The 24,263-nt window shown below is 44.0% G+C and overlaps 1 protein-coding gene across 1 annotated transcript; it reads right to left on the bottom strand.

Moving 5' to 3' along the window:
- Positions 1 to 359: 359 nt before the first annotated feature.
- Positions 360 to 22,481, bottom strand: lonrf1 (LON peptidase N-terminal domain and ring finger 1). Its single transcript, XM_046324335.1, has 11 exons — positions 21,598 to 22,481; positions 14,259 to 14,377; positions 13,718 to 13,840; positions 11,510 to 11,843; positions 11,254 to 11,329; positions 11,036 to 11,150; positions 3,854 to 3,975; positions 2,044 to 2,202; positions 1,665 to 1,827; positions 1,023 to 1,172; positions 360 to 746 (listed from the first exon to the last, which is right to left on the bottom strand). Exons 1-11 carry the CDS (start codon positions 21,893 to 21,895, stop codon positions 597 to 599), a joined length of 1,809 nt encoding a protein of 602 aa, XP_046180291.1. The 5' UTR covers positions 21,896 to 22,481; the 3' UTR covers positions 360 to 596.
- Positions 22,482 to 24,263: the final 1,782 nt, after the last annotated feature.

Below are 24,263 nucleotides of genomic sequence, written 5' to 3'. Positions count from 1 at the left end.
TATATTAGTGGATGTGTGTGTGTGTGTGTGTGTGTGTGTGTGTGTGTGTGTGTGTGTGTGTGTGTGTGTGTGTGTGTGTGTGTGTGTGTGTGTGTGTGTGTGTGTGTGGTGTGTAATATATTAGTGGATGTGTGTGTGTGTGTGTGTGTGTGTGTGTAATATATTAGTGGATGTGTGTGTGTAATATATTAGTGAATGTGTGTGTGTGTAATATATTAGTGAATGTGTGTGTGTGTAATATATTAGTGAATGTGTGTGTGTGTAATATATTAGTGAATGTGTGTGTGTAATATATTAGTGGATGTGTGTGTGTAATATGTGTGTGTGTGTGTGTGTGTGTGTGTGTGTGTCTGTGTCTGTGTCTGTGTCTGTGTCTGTGTCTGTGTCTGTGTCTGTGTCTGTGTCTGTGTCTGTGTCTGTGTCTGTGTCTGTGTCTGTGTCTGTGTAATATATTAGTGGATGTGTGTTTATTTCTGTATTGTGTATGGTTCATATTATCCGGTCTGTAGAGATTCTCCTCTGTGTAGGGTACTGGATTGGCATCAGAAACCAAGTATCACTGTATCCCTCTATCTCCTTCATACTCCTCCTCTTCTCTAGCTCTGGGAGAAGTACTCCAGAACGATGCGCAGGTGTCCCAGGCGATCTTTGAGGGAGGGCAGAGACAGCACAGTGGTCTGGTAGGCAGGGTCCAGCTGGAGAACTGACAACAACCACCAACACCAAGCTGGACCGTTATTGGAGGCCTGAGGGAGAGAGACAGGGAGAGAAGGGACATTGAGAGACAGAGAGAAAATGAGAGACAGAGTGATGATATTAGACACTAGATAAGTACTGGTCTGGGAGTGGTAGGTGATAGGCACAGTCTGTGTGTGTGTGTGTGTGTGTGTGTGTGTGTGTGTGTGTGTGTGTGTGTGTGTGTGTGTGTGTGTGTGTGTGTGTGTGTGTGTGTGTGTGTGTGTGTGTGTGTGTGTGTGTGTGTGTGTGTGTGTGTGTGTGTGTGTGTGTGTGTGTGTGTGTACCTGTATGTTGTCGTCCTTGTCAGGCATGGTTCCATACTGTCTGCTGATCTGTTCTCTGAGGCGTGTGTTGAGGCGTGTGTACCAGTCCTGGGCCTGCTCATACACACTGTCATGGAGGCTCTGCAACAGCTCCAACTCTGACCCCTCAGCCTAGGAACATAGGAAAAATACACACAGTACAATTGATTATGTTCACACCTTTAAATAAAGAAACAAACTGTCTTTTACTTGATTCATCTCTCTCACACATGGACCTGCCTATCACCTTACCCCTTCCAGACCAGAACTCACTTATTGTCTAATATTCTCTCTCTCTCACACATGGACCTGTCTATCACCTACCCCTTCCAGACCAGAACTCATCTAATGTCTAATATTCACTCTCTCTCTCTCTCCATCCCGCTCCCTCCCCGATCCCTCCCTCCCATGCCCTACTGAGACATACCCACTAGGGTGCTGAACATTGCCTTTACAAACTGTTGCTTGGAAACAGGCAAAGTACCAGTGGAACACTCACTGAAGAACTAGCTAATAAAATAGCATTTGTAAACTTCCTCATGAGTGGTCAGTTGAACCAAAACTCTGCCTTCACAGGGGTCATCCAGGGCCAGGAGTAGGTTAGAACAACCTGTGGTCACTTACCTTGTGGTCCTCCATGTATTCTATATCAGCAGTGTGGTATCCATCTCTCTGTCCTCTCTTTAGGACCCTGAAGCGACTTCCACCCACACAGTCCACATAGGAGCGACCATCAGCCAACACCTCTAGGCTATGGATCTCCAGCATACAGCCGTAGTCTGCAAATCTGGAGGACACACACACAGAATCAGACACACACAGTCAGACACACACATAGTTGTTGGTACCTGCTGAAAGGTTCATGTGAAAGACGATCAGATCCCCACCACAGTGTGACTCAGAACAGTGTGACTCAGAACAGTGTGTAAAAAGGGAAACAAGAGTCAGACACACGGTTCATTTTCATACCAGTATTTTCAGATTGTATACATCCACCACCCACCCTTTTCCATGTTCGTAGCTGCACATGCCAAACTTCCTGGTGCCCGTCTCCATGCATCGTCTCATCATGAGGCGATAACGAGGCTCGAAGATGTGGAGAGGACAGGGCACGCCCGGGTACGCCACCGCACACACAAAGATAGGGATGTCCTTAGTTAGACTGTTGGATGGAGGGAGATAGACAGAGAAACAGAGAGGATGCAAAGAGACAGAGAATGCAGAGACAGACAAAGAGGATCCAGAGAGAGAGAGAGAGAGAGAGGATGCAGAGAGAGTGAGAGACAGACAGAGAGGATGCAGAGAGAGTGAGAGACAGAGAGAGACAGAGAGGATGCAGAGAGAGTGAGAGACAGAGAGAGCAGATGCAGAGACAGAGAGAGACAGAGAGAGCAGATGCAGAGACAGAGAGAGACAGAGAGAGTGAGAGACAGAGAGAGTGAGAGACAGAGAGAGTGAGAGACAGAGAGGATGCAGAGAGAGTGAGAGACAGAGAGAGCAGATGCAGAGACAGAGAGAGACAGAGAGAGCAGATGCAGAGACAGAGAGAGACAGAGAGAGTGAGAGACAGAGAGAGTGAGAGAGAGAGAGACAGAGAGGATGCAGAGAGAGTGAGAGACAGAGAGAGCAGATGCAGAGACAGAGAGAGACAGAGAGGATGCAGAGAGAGTGAGAGACAGAGAGGATGCAGAGACAGAGAGGATGCAGAGAGAGTGAGAGACAGAGAGAGACAGAGAGGATGCAGAGAGAGTGAGAGACAGAGAGGATGCAGAGAGAGTGAGAGACAGAGAGAGCAGATGCAGAGACAGAGAGAGACAGAGAGAGCAGATGCAGAGACAGAGAGAGACAGAGAGAGTGAGAGACAGAGAGAGTGAGAGAGAGAGTGAGAGACAGAGAGAGTGAGAGAGAGAGAGACAGAGAGGATGCAGAGAGAGTGAGAGACAGAGAGAGTGAGAGACAGAGAGAGTGAGAGACAGAGAGAGACAGAGAGGATGCAGAGAGAGTGAGAGACAGAGAGAGACAGAGAAGATGCAGAGAGAGTGAGAGAGAGAGAGACAGAGAGGATGCAGAGAGAGTGAGAGACAGAGAGAGACAGAGAGGATGCAGAGAGAGTGAGAGACAGAGAGAGACAGAGAGGATGCAGAGAGAGTGAGAGACAGAGAGAGCAGATGCAGAGACAGAGAGAGACAGAGAGGATGCAGAGAGAGTGAGAGACAGAGGGACAGAGAGAGACAAAGAGGATGCAGACTTCACTTTTTATTTATTTCACTTTTGTTTATGAAATTAAATTGAAATTGAATTGAGAGAGAGAAATATATCGGGGTAACAGTAGGGTTAAGAAGGAGGTGTGTATTTTGAAAAAACAAAAGTCCATGTCTCTTTTCTGTGACGATGTTCTCCAGCAGCTGGTACTGTTGCTGTGTGCGGTGCCTTGAAAATGATCTCACAGTCATAACGGCTTTAACTCTTTCCTGTATGAAGAGTCTGATGCCTGTTGCCACTGTTACCATTAAGGTTGCCAACTCACCCCAAGCTCATTCTGGTGATCATATGATAGTTCAACAACATTTTCACGTTTCAGTCTCTCATTTCTTTCAAGCATTAAGAAATACTTCCAAAGCTCATTTTACAGGTAAGGGCCAATTTTGGTAGCCTGGTTAAACCAGACGGAACGCTGCACCCACAAAGGGGAAACGTAGAGAAATCAGTTTGAGTGCCAGGCTAAAGTTCTGTGAGACTCTAGAACAAACCGGGAGGATTCGACATCGACCCCCGTTTACCCCTGGTTATAGTGCGTCAGCGACAGGACTCACTTGGAGAGTTCGGCCATCTCAGTCTCGTGGACCTGCTTCCTCTCAGCCAGCTGCAGGGGGAAGAGGAGGGACATGATCTCCTGCAGCAGCACTGTGGGGTTGTATTTCCTGTTCTTAAAGTACTACACAAGGAAACAAAAAGTGATACAGCATTAAATGGGAATAAATGTAACAAATAAGTTTACCCCAGTTAAAGTGATCCCTCTTGGGTTATAAACATGGTAGCAACATAAAAAACCATACAAAGCAGACCTTCCATTGTTAACTATATATAATGTGTTCCTGATTGAGCCCATAGACTATGTACATAGACGAAGACCCTAGTTATGTAGAACATACAATGCTGTCATGACTCTCCTGTGAGGAGCCAAAGATCCGGTCACAGTGGATAAGCTCTACAGAGCTCTCTCTCACACAGAGCGGTGGAGGGGATTGGAATGTCTTTGTGTCTTATGAACAGTCCCCATCTGAATGTTGGGGATGATGAGAGATGGAATATGGAAAATGAATGTCTATTTTGTGATGTCATTAAAATGATCAAAAAGACATTATAATGGAAAATGTAAGAGCTTTCACACTGTATATATCTGATGTACATCTAAATGTTGTAAACATTTTATGATTAACTTCTCTAGGGTAGGGGGCAACATTTGGAATTTTGGATGAAAAGCATGCCCAAATTAAACTGCCTTCTACTCGGGCCCGGAAGATAGGATATGCATATAATTAGTAGATTTGGATAGAAAACACTCTAAATTTCCAAAACTATTAGAATAATGTCTGGGAGTATAACAGAACTGATTTGGCAGGCGAAAACCTGAGAAAAATCCATTCAGGATGTAAGATTGTTTTTTAAAAGTTTTCTATTCAATGCCATTACAGTATCCATTGATTTAGGACTCAAATTTCAGTTCCTATGCCTTCCACTAGATGTCAACAGTCTTTAGAAATTGTTTCAGGTTTGTATTCTGAAAAATGAGGGAGTAAGACCAGTCTGAATGAGTGGACCCTGCCGTGTCACAGAGCTTTTTCATTAGCGTGACCAGAGAGAGTGCCTTTCTTGTTTACCTTTTTTATTGACACTATTATTGTCCGGTTGAAATATGATATATCATTTAGGCTAAAAACAACCTGAGGGTTGAATATAAACATCCTTTGACATGTTTCTATGAACATGTTTCTATGAACTATATCATTTGGATTTTTTTTTGGCTACACGGCTGAAAATGGTAAGACCCTCTGAAACTCTCAACGGGTGGAGGTAAAGACCAAACATTCACAGTCTGCAGCTGTGCATGTAAAGTAATCTACGACTGAAAGATTAGTGGAAGAAGTTCTGTGCGTCCATGAATCCACGTAAGTCCACCGACTCTGTTACCTTTCATCTGAACTATCTGTTGCGATCCGGCTCGAAGGACCACTGAAAGATTAGTGGAATCTGTGTGGGTAGCTGGACAGGTAGGATGACTGACAGTGAAGGTGAACAGGTGGTCACATGTCAGGTGACAGAGGAATGGATGAGACTGAGGCTGGAATTCCTTTAACCATAAAGTGGTATATTTACTGAGTAGTCTGTGCTGCATAACAAAGGAAACAAAATAACATGTATCCGATCAAATTCATAACAAGCATTCATGATTAACATAATTAGGAAATTCAACAATCCAGTTCATTAAGAAGTCAATAGTAATCATCCGTGAGTCATTTAGGCTCGTAACTATTTATCATAAATCATGAAAAAATACAAACAGTGAATGGTTATTCAATCTATAATCTCCATTAGTTTGATATCATAGTCGATCAGTTAGCAAACAATGACGTTTCTCATTTCACCCTTTCAATTGTCTTCATGTGTACATGTAATTCCTTTCATTACATATTAACCATATCGATTGCATAATTGGCCTATGAGGATCATAGGGCCATGATCATTAATCATTCACATTACACAATATGTTTGAAGCGTGCGCTCCAAGCCGCACTCTGCGCTAATAACTATAAACAATAACTGATGGCCCACTCTCCCGATCGCAACAGATATTTCAGATGAAAGGTAACAGAGTCGGTGGACTTACGTGGATTTATGGACGCACAGAACTTCTGGATCAGTCAGAGTAAAGGAAGAGAAAGCAGCGAGGTCAGGCGATGGCTATTTCCTCCTTTAATGGGGATGAGATCTGTTGGTCATTGCCTAAATAAAGCACCCCTGGTCCAGCTAAGTAAGTGGCCATGAATTAAAGGATTATTCCACCAACTCCATGGGCCTTTTCTACAGCCACCCTAGAAATTTGTTAAATTCCACACTCCTCAAAAAGGCTCATGGCTCCCCATCCTCTCATCTCCGGGAGAGGAATTAGTCGAGCAACTTGCAGGATATATGTCCGGTTCTTTACCTGGATCTCCACTGATCTAACGCGACCATCGGTCCCAGGCATGGTCTTAGTGATACGTCCCACCAGCCAGGGGGCTCGAGGCAGCTGAGGGTCCACCATCATTACTACTTGGCCAATTTCCAGTCTGGCCATTTCTCTCCGCCATTTCCCTCTGTGCTGTAGGCTTGGTAGGTAATCCCGAATGAATTGGGCCCAGTAATGGTCAGCCAAGAGGTTGGTATCAACATACATGGCTTGCGGAAGTGACGCATCTCGTCGTCCCATCAAGAGCATATTCAGTGCAACCGGATCGGGGTCAGCGATGTCTGCAGAGAAATATCCCAAGGGTTTGGAGTTCAATATCCCTTCCACCTCTATCAGGACAGTCCGCAAGACAGTTTCAGTTTGGTCCCCCAGGACGTCTCGTAAGGCCGTCTTTACAGCTTTGATCTTTCGCTCCCATGTTCCTCCAAATCGAGGAGCTCCTGGAGGGTTAAATATGAACAAGATTTGTTGGTCCATCAGCTGATCCTAGAGGCTGGGTTCCATGGCTTGGAAGGCATTCTCCAACTTGGCTTCTCCTGCCTTGAAGTTTGTGCCTCTGTCAGCCAGGATCTCATAGGGTTTCCCCCATCGGGAGATAAACCAACGTAGGGCCATGAGGAAGGCTTCAGTATCAAAACTCTCCAGTAGGTTCAGGTGGACACACCTAGTTGTCAAACACTTGAATAGAATGCCCCAGCGCTTTTCCACTCGACGACCTAGCTTGATTGTCAAGGGGCCAAAGCAATCTACTCCGGTTGACCAGAAAGGTGGTTTGAGGAGGCGCAAGCGAGCAGGGGTAAATCTGCCATTTTGGGCACAGTGGCTGCGGCCCGCCATCTCTGACATTCTACGCAGGCGTATTGGTGCTTACGAATGACTCCTCATCCTCCAAGTATCCAGTACTTCCGCCTCATCTCCCCATAGACCCTCTCTGGCCCTGGGTGGAGAAGCCTCTCATCATAACTCTTGATGAGGAGCCTGGTAAGAGGGTGTCTGGAGTCAAGGATAATTGGGTAGATAGCGTCGGGGTCCAAAACTTCTGCTTGGCGCAGCCTCCCTCTGACTCTGAACACTCCAAGGATTTGATCATATTCTGTGGCGAGAGAGATAACAGCTTTCCTTAGCAACTTCCCTACTGGCTGTCAGAGCTTTTAGCTCCTCAGGGAAGCTAACTGCTTGTGTATGTCGAGGAGTAGTGTCTCTGCCACGAGCGAGGTCACCCCATCTGACGTCTGGTTTGTGGCGGCGATCTGATCTGGCAGTATTTGGGATTGTGCTAGGTCAGGGAGATGCTGTAGCATTGGGCGGACTTCCTTAACTCATGAGCTTCAGTTGGTTGCGGAGGGGCTGCACGCCTGGGGGCTGTCGGCCACTCGTTCACTGGTTGGGACAAGAATGGTGGTCCCAAGCTCCACCGATGGGGTTGAGCAAGTTCCTGAAGGGTTTTACCGTGAGTAACGTCATCAGCAGGATTGTTTATGCTATCAACATACCTCCAGTCCTGGACTTCTGTTAGGTCTTGGATTTTCGCAATGCGAGTTCCGACAAACACCTTATACCCGCAGGACACCGACTTGAGCCAGGTCAATACAGTGGTCGAATCACTCCAGTAGATGACCCTTTGGGTGGGCAAGGTGAGCTCGGCTCACAAGGTAGAGGCCAATTGGGCTCCGGAAAGGCCAGCACTGAGTTGCAGCCTAGGCATTGACAACTGCTTCTTGTGTGCGACCCTGGACCTGGCCATGACAAAGGAGACATGGGTGTGGCCTTCCTTATCCTCCATGCTTAGATAGGAAACCACCCCATAAGTGCGCTCCGAAGCATCACGGAACACATGCAGTTCCAGGCATGATCCCAGTTGGTCAGCACAGGGTGGTACATAACATCTTGGCATTTGGACTACAGATAGCTCCGATAACTCTGTTTCCCAACAGATTCATCGTTCCACTAGATCAGCCAGGTGGATGGATTCATCCCAGTCCCTCTTGGTCTGCCACAGGTCCTGGACTAAGACTTTGGCCCAGGTTGTGTATGGCAGGATATATCCAGGGGGCTCGTATTGACTGGCCAGGGTCCGATAGATGGTGTGCAGAGTGGGGGTGTCAGTATAGAGGGCTGAGCGGTACTTGTACCCAAGGGTATCCGGTATGCAACTCCATCTCAGTCCTAAAGTGGGCTCTTGTGGGTTAGTGCTAGACTGCGATAGCCATAGTTCACTGCTACTGGACCTGGCTTGTGGCGGGAGGTGCTGGATAACCTCCGCTCTGTTACTAGCCCACTGTCGGACCTCAAATCCCCCTTTGGCCAGGAGATTCCGTACTTTAACAAGGAGTGCTTTCGCTTCAGCCGTGGATGGGATGCTCTGTAAGCAGTTATCCACATAGAAGGCATTTTCCACTGAATCCCATACCTCTGGGTCACTGTCTGGATGCTCCCCTGCGTGTATATGGGAAAGCAAGGACTGCATGTGGTGCCAAATGGGAGTACTTGCCATTCATATACGCTCTGCAGAGACACGCACGGGAGCACCCAGACAGTGACCCAGAGGTATGGGATTCAGTGGAAAATGCCTTCTATGTGATCAAAGATAAAAGGGAAGACAGATCCCACTCACTACCACGTGGTACACCTGAGGTATCTAACCTAACAGAAACTCCAAATCAGAAGAAGCCTACATGGTGACCTCTGGTGGACAACCAGAGACTTACATCAAACCACTTCCCATAGAACCATCGAGTTCAACAGAGAGATGACAAAGCGTAAATACAAACATTGCATTTATTTTCCAAATGAGCGGTCGTTCATGTGCAAAGTATTCATATTCCGGTGAGCGTAGCTTCCAAATGTATGTACGATAAGTTGACCCTCTTTGTTGTCCCTCTCCTTACCTACCCCTCACTTTCCATTGCGTAACCAAACAGTCAGGCTTTTGTTAGTCCACTACAGACCTGCTTTCATTGTATTATGTATGTAATCAATAACCTATACTGTGTGTGTTTACGTATTCTGTGTGAAGATTTAGTTAGTAAATAAATAATTAAGCCAATTTGTGTAACACTGATTCATCACTTAGGTTAGGGTTCGTGCAGATATCCAATAATTATGCGATGTTCAGAATGAGAATGATGAGGAATTATTAACTGTTATTAATGTAAGAGATATTTATGAATCTTTAGAGTTTAAGTCAGGTGATAGAAACTCGGGTAAACAACTTTTCCCGTGGCGCCCCAAATTCCTAATGAGTTAAATGTTACATGATGAATTGAATAGAGTAAATTTAAACATAGTAGCTAATTATTCAATAAATAGCAGTCATCACATTAATGACAGTCACATCACAAGAGTGGCTTGCAAAATGAGTCGACCCCATAAATAGATTTCATTGTAATTTATTGTCAACAATCTACACAAAATACTCTGTAATGTCAAAGTGGAAGAACAATTATGTTTTCTACAGATTAATAGAACTGAAATAACTCAAATATTCTATTCAGCTCCCTGAATCAATACATGTTAGAAACACCTTTGACATTAATTACAGCTGTGACTCTTTTTGGCTAATTCTATAAGATCTTTGCATACCTGAATTGTGCAATATTTAAGAATGATTCTTTTAAAAAATTATTCAAGCTGTGTCAAGATGTTGGGGATCATGGCTAGACAGCAATTTTCAAGTATTGCCATAGATTTTCAAGCAGATTTAAGTCAAAACTGTAAGTTGGCCACTCAGAAACATTCACTGTCTTCTTGGTAAGCAACTCCAGTGTAGATTTGGCCTTGTGTTTTAAGTTATTGTCCTGCTGAAAGATGAATTCCTCTCCCAGTCTCTGGTGTAAAGCAGACTGAAGCAGGTTTTCCTCTAGGATTTTGCCTGTGCTTAGCTCCATCCATCCTGTTTCTTTTTATCCTGAAAAACTCCCAAGTATTTGCCGATGTCAAGCATACCCATATCATGATGCAGCCACCACCATGCTTGAAAATAAGGAGGCAGTTACTCAGTGAAGTGTTGTGTTTTCCCCAAACAGAAGGCTTTGCATTTAGGCCAAAAAATGTATTTCTTTGCTGTTTTTTTGCAGTATTACTTTGGTGCCCTATTGCATACATATTTTTCTGTTTATTTGTATTCTTTTCACCCTGTCATTAAGGTCATTATTGTGGAGTCACTACAATGTTATTGATCCATCCTCAGTTTTATCCCATCACATCCATTGAACTCTATAGCAGTTTTAAAATCACCAATGACCTCATGGTGACATCCCTGAGCAGTTTCATTCCTGTCCTGCAGCTCAGTTCAGAAGGACGACTGTATTTTGATGTGTCTGGGTGGTTTAATACATCATCCACAGCATAATTATTAACTTGACCATGTCTGATTTATTGTTACCTATCTACCAATCACTGCCCTTCTTTATGAGGCTTTCGAAAAGCTCCCTGGTCATTGTAGTTTAATCTGTGTGAGGGACCTTACAGAGGGACCTTACAGAATCAATTTAGGATAAACAAAGGGGCGGAATACTTACAGTATGCAACGACTATATTTTAGTTATTCATTTTTTATTTATAAAAAATACAAAAATCTTCCACATTATTTTGTGTACATTGCTGACAAAAAAAACCACACAATTAAATTCATTCTAATCCCACTTTGTAACACAATGAAATGTGAATCATTTTGCACGGCATTGTAGTTACGTAGACTACTTATGTAGACACAAGTTACATAGATCACTGTTACCTAGACCACAGTTAGGTAGGCCGTAGTTACCTCCTGTAGTGGCTGTTTGCAGAGGGGGCAGCGGAGGTTGTGGTCGAGGCTTCTCTCGAGGCAGGTCCTGCAGAAGGTGTGTCCACAGGGAGTGGTCACTGGCTCATAGAACAGCCTGTAGAGGTACAGCACTAAGATCAGAGTACAGCACAAGTTTCTCAACAATAACACAGTACCACAATACTCCACAGGATGTATCATCTATGGAAACTACTAACCTGATACAGAGGGGACATTCAAAGTCAGACACAGTCAGGACACTCAGAGAGTCTCTTCTGTCCAGACTGCAGCCTCCTAAGGGAGACAACATAGAACCATTATCAACCATCAACATGTGTCTATTCTCTCTTCCAGTGTGTGTGTGTGTGTGTGTGTGTGTGTGTGTGTGTGTGTGTGTGTGTGTGTGTGTGTGTGTGTGTGTGTGTGTGTGTGTGTGTGTGTGTGTGTGTGTGTGCGTGTGTGTGTTCTATGTACCCCTGCTGTGCCTCTCCTCCTTCCTCATCATCATCTCCTCATCATCCTCGGCTGTAGGGAGGAAGGACACGGCCTGACAAAGACTGAGACAGCACTCAGTACTGGTCCCATGTTTCACCTTTGACCCGTTCTCAGAGTCTCCTCTCCTGTCCCCGTCGACCCCCTCCTCCTGAGGGAATCGGAGGCTTTCGGCGTGGCTGTGTGTGTGGCTTTGTGTGGGTCCAGTGGGGAAGAGGCTTGTGATGGGGGGGCAGGGGTCTCTGAGGTACTCCGACACCACCTGGAGGATCTGGGGCACCTCCTCTGGAACTGACATGCCTTCCGCCTCCAGGATCTGACCAGGGGAAACAGACATACAAATCAATCAATAAATCCATCCATTATAATGGACCTTTGCATTTTCAATTAACTGCCCTTTTTCTGGCCCACAAATTGCTTTTGACAAACAAATCAGTCTGGGAAAAAATGTGCTGCCCTCCGCTGAATTGTAAAATCCCAAAGTGGCCCTAGAGCTGAAATGATTGCACACCCCTGCTGTACTTAGCATACAGTATGTGTTTAGGTTGTCTAACATTGTTCCAAAGCATTCCATTCTTTTAAAAAATCCTAGAAGCAGTAATTCCCACCCATTCCTAGAACCTGACCCCATAGTCATTCAGCCAGGCAGTCACTGACAAACTCAGCTAGTGAGATTGAATGAGCCAGTCAGTGGTAAACAGTCAGTAAATGAGCCAGTCAGTAAATGAGCCAATCAGTAAATGAGCCAATCAGTAAATGAGCCAGTCTGTAGTAAAGAGTCAGTAAATGAGCCAGTCTGTAGTAAAGAGTCAGTAAATGAGCCAGTCTGTAGTAAAGAGTCAGTAAATGAGCCAGTCAGTGGTAAACAGTCAGAAAATGAGCCAGTCAGTGGTAAAGTCAGAAAATGAGCCAGTCAGTGGTAAAGTCAGAAAATGAGCCAGTCAGTGGTAAAGTCAGAAAATGAGCCAGTCAGTGGTAAACAGTCAGAAAATGAGCCAGTCAGTGGTAAAGTCAGAAAATGAGCCAGTCAAAAGTCAGAAAATGAGCCAGTCAGTGGTAAAGTCAGAAAATGAGCCAGTCAGTGGTAAAGTCAGAAAATGAGCCAGTCAGTGGTAAAGTCAGAAAATGAGCCAGTCAGTGGTAAACAGTCAGAAAATGAGCCAGTCAGTGGTAAACAGTCAGAAAATGAGCCAGTCAGTGGTAAACAGTCAGAAAATGAGCCAGTCAGTGGTAAACAGTCAGAAAATGAGCCAGTCAGTGGTAAAGTCAGAAAATGAGCCAGTCAGTGGTAAAGTCAGAAAATGAGCCAGTCAGTGGTAAAGTCAGAAAATGAGCCAGTCAGTGGTAAAGTCAGAAAATGAGCCAGTCAGTGGTAAAGTCAGAAAATGAGCCAGTCAGTGGTAAAGTCAGAAAATGAGCCAGTCAGTAAATGAGCCAGTCAGTGGTAAAGTCAGAAAATCAGCCAGTCCGTAAATGAGCCAGTCAGTAAATGAGCCAGTCAGTGGTAAAGTCAGAAAATGAGCCAGTCAGTGGTAAAGTCAGAAAATGAGCCAGTCAGTGGTAAACAGTCAGAAAATGAGCCAGTCAGTGGTAAAGTCAGAAAATGAGCCAGTCAGTGGTAAAGTCAGAAAATGAGCCAGTCAGTGGTAAAGTCAGAAAATGAGCCAGTCAGTGGTAAAGTCAGAAAATGAGCCAGTCAGTGGTAAAGTCAGAAAATGAGCCAGTCAGTGGTAAAGTCAGAAAATGAGCCAGTCAGTGGTAAAGTCAGAAAATGAGCCAGTCAGTGGTAAACAGTCAGAAAATGAGCCAGTCAGTGGTAAACAGTCAGAAAATGAGCCAGTCAGTGGTAAAGTCAGAAAATGAGCCAGTCAGTGGTAAAGTCAGAAAATGAGCCAGTCAGTGGTAAAGTCAGAAAATGAGCCAGTCAGTGGTAAAGTCAGAAAATGAGCCAGTCAGTGGTAAAGTCAGAAAATGAGCCAGTCAGTAAATGAGCCAGTCAGTAAATGAGCCAATCAGTAAATGAGCCAGTCAGTGGTAAACAGTCAGAAAATGAGCCAGTCAGTAAATGAGCCAATCAGTAAATGAGCCAATCAGTAAATGAGCCAGTCAATGGTAAACAGTCAGTAAATGAGCCAGTCTGTAGTAAACAGTCAGTAAATGAGCCAGTCAGTGTTGGTTATAGCTACTCACCTTTTTAATCTGGCTCTTGGCAGGAGTGAAGTCGGCCTGTAGTTTGAGACAGCGGTGAAACTGGATCAGGGCTTCAGACTGACGACCCATCTCCAATAACGCATTACCTTTACGAAATAAACCCTGGAGAGAACAGACAAGATGGAGAATAATGGATGAGAGAGAGATAGATCGATAGATAGAGGTAGAGAGAGAAGAAGAGCGAGAGGTAGAGAGATATATAGAGAGGAATGGAAAATGGGAGAGAGAGAGAGGTAGAGAGAGAGAAATGTGTGATCCTATGTGTGCTCAGGTTGTTTGCAGAACTCCCTAAACTCCCTAAGCTCTCTCTGGCTGGCACAGAAGAAGGGTTGGATATACAGTTGTAGAAGTGGTGAGGTTTTGGTTGTTGTGATGTGTGATGTTTTGCATCGTGTGTTAGAGGGCAAGATAAGTATGCAGCACAGGGGATATTTGTTTTTTAAAAGGGGTGTGTGGGTGGTGAGGTCTCCCCCTCTCTCTCCCCCTCCTTCTCTCCAGTTGTTTGAGGCGTGTTTCTTACCTCTGTCCACTTGGGGCGAACGAAGCAAAGGTCTTCAAGGTCCCTCAGGGCATCAGAGAACAGTCCCAGTCCCATACTGGCCTCTGCTCTCCACACCTTCAGACTCACATCACCAGGGGCTGGGGCAGGGAGCATAGTGCATAACAGTGATCATTATCAGTAATAGCTTCCCAGTCAGAATTGGGTTAGTTCGATTTGCCCTTGTACCTGCAGTGCATCAGGAATATTAGACAATCTCCCAAAAACATGAAGTTACAATATAAGCTACAAGATGCACAATCATCTGACCTCACACACTCACCTTCCCTCCTCCCCCAATACCAGGGTTCTTTGGGTGTAGCATGCTACCTGCTAGCTTTACAGCAAAGCCTGCAGAGTATTAATATAATGTGTGTATCAAAACAATGGAGTGAAACCCAACCTGTTATGCATAGTCCTGTATGGTGCATAGAAACTGTTATTTATGCAACGTGTTTGGTGCACTGACACCCTCAGTATGACAACACAGTCAGAAAAGCAGTTAGCAAACTACTGGTGGGTAGAGGAGAAGTTGTTTCATTCTCTGTGTAATGACAGATTATTAGGTTGAGGTTAGGCATTCATTATGAAAGATAACTCCCACACACATCAACACAATTACACACATAACCACAATTACCTCTGCATGTTTATTGTGTTGTTAGACATCACCTCAAATCTAATCTCAGCACCCAGAAACAAATCAGCTACTGGGTATGGTTGTCATGACAGTCACGACTCAAACAGAGAGAACATCAGCTACTGGGTAAGGCTGTCATGACAGTCACGACTCAAACAGAGCGACAATCAGCTACTGGGTAAGGCTGTCACAAGAGTCACGACTCAAACAGAGAGACAATCAGCTACTGGGTAAGGCTGTCACAAGAGTCACGACTCAAACAGAGAGACAATCAGCTACTGGGTAAGGCTGTCACAAGAGTCACGACTCAAACAGAGAGACAATCAGCTACTGGGTAAGGCTGTCATGACAGTCACGACTCAAACAGAGAGACAATCACCTACTGGGTAAGGCTGTCACAAGAGTCACGACTCAGAGTGAAAATCAGCTACTGGGTAAGGCTGTCATGACAGTCACGACTCAAACAGAGTGAAAATCAGCTACTGGGTAAGGCTGTCATGACAGTCACGACTCAAACAGAGTGAAAATCAGCTACTGGGTAAGGCTGTCATGACAGTCACGACTCAAACAGAGAGAACATCAGCTACTGGGTAAGGCTGTCATGACAGTCACGACTCAAACAGAGAGAACATCAGCAGTGACAAAAATACAAGACAAGGAAACTGAATATCACCTTGCACTCCTCAGCTCAACAACTCAAATGTAACCCAGGTCACTTCCCTAAACACTGCTGTGCTTCTCTGTGGGAGTGGAACTGTGTGTGGACTACTAGCATTACTGACCATCCATAGCAAAGAGTAACAGTAAGGAAGAGTCAATAACACTACAATACGATAACACAGATAGACTCAGTGTACCCCATTTACAACAGATTACAGTGTTATACAAGGCTGGCTGTGTGGGTCCGGGGGGGAGAAAGAGAAAACTATTAAATACTACCAGAACCCACAAGATTCTCCAATTACATTGAATGAACAACAGGACAAAATAGAAACTCTAATCCAGAAAGGCCTGCTGTGTTGATGGTATCCTATATGAAATATACAGACCACAAATTCCAATTGGCTATACTAAAACTCTTTAACATCATCTCAGCTCTGGCATATTCTTCAATATTTGGAACCAAGGACTGATCACCCCATTCCACAAAATTGGTGACAAATTGGACCCCAATAACTACCGTGGGATATGCGTCAACAGTAATCTTGGGAAAATCCACTGCATTATCATTAACAGCAGACTTGTACATTTGTGAAAACAATGTTCTGAGCAAATGTCAAATTGGCTTTTTACCAAATTACCATACAACAGACCACGTATTCACCCTGCACACCCAAATTGACAAACAAACAAACAAACAAACCTAAACAAAGGCAAAAGTCTTCTCATGCTTAATTGATTTCAAAAAAGCTTTTGACTCAATTTGGCATGAGGGTCTGCTTTACAAATTGATGGAAAGCGGTGTTGGGGGATAAACTTATGACATTATAAAATCCATGTACACAAACAACAAGAGTGCAGTTAAAATGGGAAGAAAAAAAAATCCACAGGGCCATTGAGTGATACAGGGATGCAGCTTGAGCAATACGGTTTTTGTGTGTTTTTGTTGTTGAATTTTACCCCTTTTTCTCCCCAATTTCGTGGTATCCAATTGTTAGTAGCTACTATCTTGTCGTCACTACAACTCCCGAACGGGCTCGGGAGAGACGAAGGTTGAAAGTCATGCATCCTCCGATACACAACCCAACCAAGCCGCACTGCTTCTTAACACAGCGCGCATCCAACCCAGAAGCCAGCCGCACCAATGTGTCGGAGGAAACACTGTGCACCTGGCAACCTTGGTTAGCGCGCACTGCGCCCGGCCCGCCACAGGAGTCGCTGGTGTGCGATGAGATAAGGATATCCCTACCGGCCAAACCCTCCCTAACCCGGATGATGCTAGGCCAATTGTGCGTCGCCCCACGGACCACCCGGTCGCGGCCGGTTACGACAGAGCCTGGGCGTGAACCCAGAGTCTCTGGAGGCACAGCTGGCGCTGCAGTACAGCACCCTTAAAATACCCGCTTTTACATAATACAGAACCAGTCAAAAGTTTGGACACACCTACTCATTCCCAGGTTTTTCTTAATGTTGACTATTTTCTACATTGTAGCACAACAGTGAAGACATCAAAACTATGAAATAACACATATGGATCATGTAGTAACCAAAAAAAGTATTAAACAAATCAAAATACATTTCATATTTTAGATTCTTCAAAGTAGCCACCCTTTGCCTTGATGACACCTTTGCACACTCTTGGCATTATCTCAACCAGCTTCATGAAGAATGCTTTTCCAACAGTCTTGAAGGAGTTCCCACATATGCTGAGCACTTGTTGGCTGCTTTTCCTTCACTCTGTGATCCGGAGGTCAGGTGATTGTGGAGGCCAGGTCATCTGATGCAGCACTCCATCACTCTCCTTCTTGGTCAAATAGCCCCTACACAGCCTGGAGGTGTGTTGTGTCATTGTCCTGTTGAAAAACAAATGACAGTCCCACTAAGCCCAAACCAGAAGGGATGCCGTATCGCTGCAGAATTGTTGTAGCCATGCTGGTTAAGTCTGCCTTGAATTCTAAATAAAATCACTGACAGTGTCACCAGCAAAGCACCATCACACCATCACTCCTCCTCCATGCTTCACAGTAGGAAACACGCATGCAGAGATCATCTGTTCGCCTACTCTGCATCTCACAAAGACATGGCGGTTAGAACCAAAAATCTCAAATTTGGACTCAGAACAAAGGACAGATTTCCACTGGTCTAATGTCCATTGTTCCTATTTCTAGGCATAAGCAAGTCATTTCTTATTATTGGTGTCCTATAGAAGTAGTTTCTTTGCAGCAATTCAGCCATGAAGGCCTGATTCACGCAGTCTCCTCTGAACAGTTGCTGTCGAGATGTGTCTGTTACTTGAACTCTGAGGTACAGTTAACTCCAATGAATGTTGTAAGTCGCTCTGGATAAGAGCGTCTGCTAAATGACTTAAATGTAATGTAAATGTAATGTATCCTCTGCAGCAAAGGTAACTCTGGGTCTTCCTTTCCAGTGGCGGTCCTCATGAGAGCCAGTTTCATCATCTCGCTTGATGGTTTTTGCGACTGCACATGAAGAAACCTTCAAATTTATTGAAATGTTCCGCATTGACTGAACTTTATGTCTTAAAGTAATCAAATCAAATCAAATCAAATTTATTTATATAGCCCTTTGTACATCAGCTGATATCTCAAAGTGCTGTACAGAAACCCAGCCTAAAACCCCAAACAGCAAACAATGCAGGTTTAAAAGCACGTAATGATGGAATGTCGTTTCTCTTTCCTTATTTGAGCTGTTCTTGTAATAATATGGACTTGGTCTTTTAGCAAACAGGGCTATCTTCTGTAAACCACCCCTACCTTGTCACAACACAACTGATTGGCTCAAACACATTAAGGAAAGAAATTCCACAAATTAACTTTTAACAAGGCACACCTGTTCATTGAAATACATTCCAGGTGACAACCTTATGAAGCATTTTGACAGAACGCCAAGAGTGTGCAGAGCTGTCATCAAGGCAATGGGTGGCTACTTTAAAGAATCTGAAATATTTGACACCTTTTTGGTTACTACATGATTCCATGTGTTATTTCACACAATGTAGAATATAGTAAAAATAAAGAAAAGCCCTAGAATGACTATGTGTCTAAACTTTGGACTGGTACTGTATATCATCATATTGGAGGGCTCAAGAACAGTCTGCAGCACCCGGCCTCGGCCTACTGGAATCTGAAGTCCAATGTCTACTGTTCGCTGATGATCTGGTGTTTCTGTCCCCAACCAAGGAGAGCCAACAGCAGCACCTAGATCTTCTGCACAGATTCTGTCAGACCTGGGCCCTGACAGTAAATCTCAGTAAGACAAAAATAATGGTGTTCCAAAAAAGGTTCAGTTGCCAGGACCACAAATACAAATTCCATCTAGACACCGTTGCCCTAAAGCACACAAAAAAAACTATACATACCTTGGCCTAAATCTCAGCGCCACAGGTAACTTCCACAAAGCTGTGAACGATCTGAGAGACAAGGCAAGAAGGACCTTCTACGCCACCAAAAGGAACATCAAATTTGACATTCCAATGCGGATCTGGCTAAAAATAGTTGAATCAGTTATAGAACCCATTGCCCTTTATGGTTGTGAGGTCTGGGATCCGCTCACCAACCAAGAATTCACAAAATGGGGAAAAACACTCATTTGAGACTGCATGCAGAATTCTGCTAAAATATCATCTGTGTACAACATAAAACACCAAATAATGCATGCAGAGCAGAACTAGGCTTATACACGCTAATTATCTAAATACAGAAAAGAGTTGTTAAATTCTACAACCACCTAAAAGGAAGCGATTCCCAAACCTTCCATAACAAAGCAATCACATACAGAGAGATGATCCTGGAGAAGAGTCCGCTAAGCCAGCTGGTACTGGAGCTCTGTTCACAAACACAAACAGACCCCACAGAGCCCCAGGACAGCAACACTATTAGACCCAACCAAAATATGATAACTATTTGACAAACTGGAAAGAATCCACAAAAAACTGAACAAATTAGAATGCTAGCTAATAAAGTAAGTACACAGTGGCAGAATACCTGACCAATGTGACAGACCAAACATTAAGAAAATACTTGACATTGTACAGACGCACTGAGCATGGCCTTGTTATTGAAAGAGGCCACTGATGAAGGCCTGAGGCTGAAACATGTTTGTTTTGTTTGATAAACTCCCATATCTGCAGTGGTGAAAAAAGTACCCAATTGTCAAACTCCTGAAGATACCACGTTCATCTGTACAAACAATAGTACACAAGTATAAACACAATGGGACCACGCAGCAGTCATACCGCTCAGGAAGGAGACGTATTCTGTCTCCTAGAGATGAATGTACTTTGGAGCGAAAAGTGCAAATCAATCCCAGAACAACAGCAAAGGATGCTGGAGGAAACAGGTACAAAAGTATCTATATCCAAAGTAAAATGAGTACTATATCGACAGAACCTGAAAGACCGCTCAGCAAAGAAGAAGCCACTGCTCCAAAACTGCCATAAAAAGCTAGACTACGGTTTGCAACTGCTCATGGGAAAAAGATCATACTTGTTGGAGAAATGTCCTCTGGTCCGATAAAACAAAAATAGAACTGTTTGGCCATAATGACCATTGTTAGGTTTGGAGGAAAAGGGGGAGGCTTGCAAGCCGAAGAACACCTTCCCAACCGTGAAGCACGGGGGTGGCAGCATAATATTGTGGGGGTGCTTTTCTGTATGAGGGACTGGTGCACTTCACAAAATAGATGGCATCATGAGGTAGGACAATTATGTGGATATATTGAAGCAACATCAAGACATCAGTCAGGAAGTTAAAGTTTGGTCGCAAATGGGTCTTCTGGATGGACAGTGACCCCAAGCATACTTCCATTTTGCAACAACTTTGGCTAAAGGACAACAAAGTCAAGGTGTTGGAGTGGCCATCACAAAGCCCTGACCTCAATCCCATAGAAATTTGTGGGCAGAACTGAAAAAGCGTGTGCGAGCAAGGAGGCCTACAAACCTGACTCAGTTACACCAGCTCTGTCAGATGGAATGGGCCAAAATTCACCCAACTTATTGTGGGAAGCTTGTGTAAGGCTACCCGAAATGTTTGACCAAACTAAACAATTTAAATGCAATGCTACCAAACCCTCAATTAGTATATGTAAACTTCTGACCCACTGGGAATGTGATGAAATAAATAAAAGCTTAAATAAATAATTCTGTCTACTATTATTCTTTCACATTCTTAAAATAAAGTGGTGATCCTAACTGATCTAAAACAGGGAATTTTTACATGGATTAAATTTCAGGAATTGTGAAAAACTGAGTTTAAATGCATTTGGCTAAGGTGTTGTAAACTTCAAACTCCAACTGTATAAGCCATGCACAAACACATTATATGTTGCCTATGAACATGTGTAGAATAGATGGGAGACTAAGTACATGGGCGAAAATAATTAGAACTGCATTTTATCACAGGCTTATAAAGAGAACTGAATTAACAGAATATAACTGCATTCAATAAAGCCGATTCTTACAACTGTGATATCTGGTTTGTGTTTTATAAATGTGATTATATATGTTATACGTGTTGGACCACTGTGACTGCCTCCCAACACGTGACTCTTATCTGACCAGGCTACAACAGGAGTGCATGCCAGGTCACTACACCAATACATACAGTATTTTATTTAACCTGTATTTAACCCGTTGAGGTTAGAAACCTCTTTTGCGAGGGGAGCCTGATTCTGTAGGCTATTTTGCACTGAAGACAAATAAAGCTATTTCATCTGAGTACATTAATATATCAGAATGAGCTTCAGGTGTGTGTGTGTTTTTATTAGTCAGCATGACTAATTTGACATCCTACGTCTTGGCTGGAGTTTCTTTGGGCAAACATCTGTGTGACGTAAATGTACGTAATCGGGGTGTTGTGGGGCTTTTATAAGTGGCTGGATTCCACTTTACACAACGTATACACATTTCATCGTAGACCTGTACTGCAGCCTCGTCGAGGGTTGCGTAAGGAAATGTCATCCCCAAACATACTCTAGTTCACACATTATTATTTAGAAACCTACCTAGTCGTATCCCTTCATCCGCGATGCGTAAAGCTTCTGTGAACTCGCTGGTTTTGAGTTTCTCCAGAATATGGCATTTCATCCTCGTTTCTTCTGGGCAGCACTTCTCAATGACACTGAATATCAGGATGGTGTTCTTGATATTTTTGGCGTCTCTCTGTTTAAATCTTTCCTTGCAGGCTGGGCACCTGGATGGCAAGTAGTTACCCAGGCAGCTCCGGCAGAACGAGTGACCACAGGACATGGTGGCCGGTTCACACATGAGGAACAGGCAGATTGGGCACTCAAGTAGATCCATGGTGGCACCGTGGCGGGTCCGTGCCTTTCTCTCTCAGGTTATACGATTATCGACGCGGACGCTTCCCAGTCAGTCACATGCGACATGGTTTCAGTGGGTTAAGTAACGTGCGCTGCTTATGGTTAAGTAACGTGATCTTCTTATTAGTCCAGATCTATCCTTCCTGTCTTTCTAATCACCATCTAAACAACGACAGACACCCCTCTCCGATTCACATGAACTGACTCCTGGCCTCTTTCTGATCCTGTAAACAAAGGCTCTCCGAACCAAAGATTCAACCATAAAGCCCTTATAGTGTAATTCCAACAGACAAAATCCGTCCGATTCATTCACAAGCGTTTTCCATCGTCAAACATAAAGTAATGTCTTCCCTTTCCTGGAAACATGATGAATATAAAGTCCGATCGCTTCTCGTCTGGTTGTCTTCAACTCTGAAATCCAACACTAGACCAATTTTGGGTCAGAATTTTAACAACGATTCCTCGAATGTTTCGGCCTTGGGCTCTACTGTAAAAACACAGCTGGGAGATGTCAGTTTATCACCCTGTTACGCATTGTACTGATGAAGCTCGACAAAGCCCAAGCCATACAGTGTAACACCATTACCTTACATAAATAAAGATCACGTGACGGGAAGTCTGGGCATGCTATTGGTCGAAAGACCGGCGTCCCACCCTGTTGTGAAACTGATTTATGCGGAGTTTCATAACATGCTTTTTCTCCGACTGGAGAATAACCCGGAGGACCCGACAGACAGTGACAGTATTGCATGAATTGGACCATTTTAAACATTCAAAATGTAACGACTACTTTTTGGTGTCAGGGAAATGTATGGAGTATAAAATACATTATTTTCTTTAGGAATGTAGTGAATTAGAAGTAAAAGTAGTCAAAAATATAAATAGTAAAAAGTACAGATACCACAAAAAACTATCAAAGTAGTACTTTAAAGTATTTTTACTTAAGTACTTTACACCCCTGCTTTATGTTGTTCAAAATCATAACTAGCACACCATCAAGTTAACTAGTTACTCATCTCCACACTCTATTATGATGACCTGGGCCCTTGCAGTCATCTAAATACAGATAATCCACCTGCAAAAACGTGAAGCTTTTTTTCTGCAAATAGACACTTTTATAACAGATGCTAGGCTATATTGTGCAACGTGATATGTTACTTTCTTTGTCTAATGATACACTACATGGCCAAAAGTATGTGGACATCTGCTTGTCAAACATCTCATTACAAAATGTTCCTATTCTGCCTGTGTCTGAGTGAATGAAGCGGGGAGGACAGGGCATGGCTCAGGTGATTGAGGTCCTTGATGATATTCTTGGCCTTCCTGTGACACCTGGTGTTGTAGACATTGAGCACCCAATGGTGCATATCACCCTCTGTAGAGACTTGATGTCAGCGGGGTGGAGTTGCCGCACCAGTCCATGATGCAGACCAACAGTATGCTCTTGATGGTGCTCCTTTAGAACACTGCGAGGCACATCAGGGACAGGCCACATTTCTTCAGCCTCCTGAGGTTGAAGAGTTACTACTGTGCCTTCTTCACCGCGGAGTCCGTGTGGTTTGACCATTTCAGATCATCTGAGCTGTGTAAGCTGAGGGACTTGATGTTTTGGACCGTCTCCATGGCGGACCCGTTGATGAGGATCGAACCTGGTTCCTCCTGAAGGCCACAATCAGCTCCTTTGTTTCGCTGACGTTGAGGGAGTTTTTTTTACCTTGCACCACACCGGCAGAGTGCCTACCTGTTGTTGTTGGTATATCAGGCCCACTACTGACATGTCGTCAGCAAACTTGATGATGGAGTTGAAACTGTGTGAGGTCATGCAGTCTTGGGTATACAGGAGGGGACTGACAACGCACCCTTGTGGGGTCCCAATGTTGAGGATCAGTGTGGATGAGGTAATGTTGCCTACCTTCACCACCTAGGGGAGAGCTAGCTAACACATTCATTTTCTCAGACAGCACAGAAGCTAGAATGAAGTAGTGAAACCCAGCACGTTCCTAAGTTTGGTTTTCAGTGGAAACCATTTCTCATCCGCACACAGGCTTGAAAAATCACTGCACCGGTATTATTGCAGATTTAATAATGCTGTAATTGGAAATTGTACCCAATGTAGACTGCTGCCCCTTTAAGAGCTAGAATTGATTTTGTATTTTATGTTGTGATTCTCACCAAATAAGTTGGTGTCTTCTCACACTATTCAAACCCTACAATTGAATAAACAGCATATGAGCTATTAGCCTATAGATCACATATTGCAAACAAATCATTTGAACTAAAAGCTCCACACGTTTTGGAATTTCCGTGCATCCTTGACAATCGCTAATCAATAGGCCTAACCAAAAACA

Source organism: Oncorhynchus gorbuscha, linkage group LG23, assembly GCF_021184085.1.
Source record: "Oncorhynchus gorbuscha isolate QuinsamMale2020 ecotype Even-year linkage group LG23, OgorEven_v1.0, whole genome shotgun sequence".
Lineage (NCBI taxonomy): Eukaryota > Metazoa > Chordata > Actinopteri > Salmoniformes > Salmonidae > Oncorhynchus > Oncorhynchus gorbuscha.
Note: the sequence above shows the minus strand (reverse complement) of the source record. Positions and strands in the feature narration are given on the sequence as shown.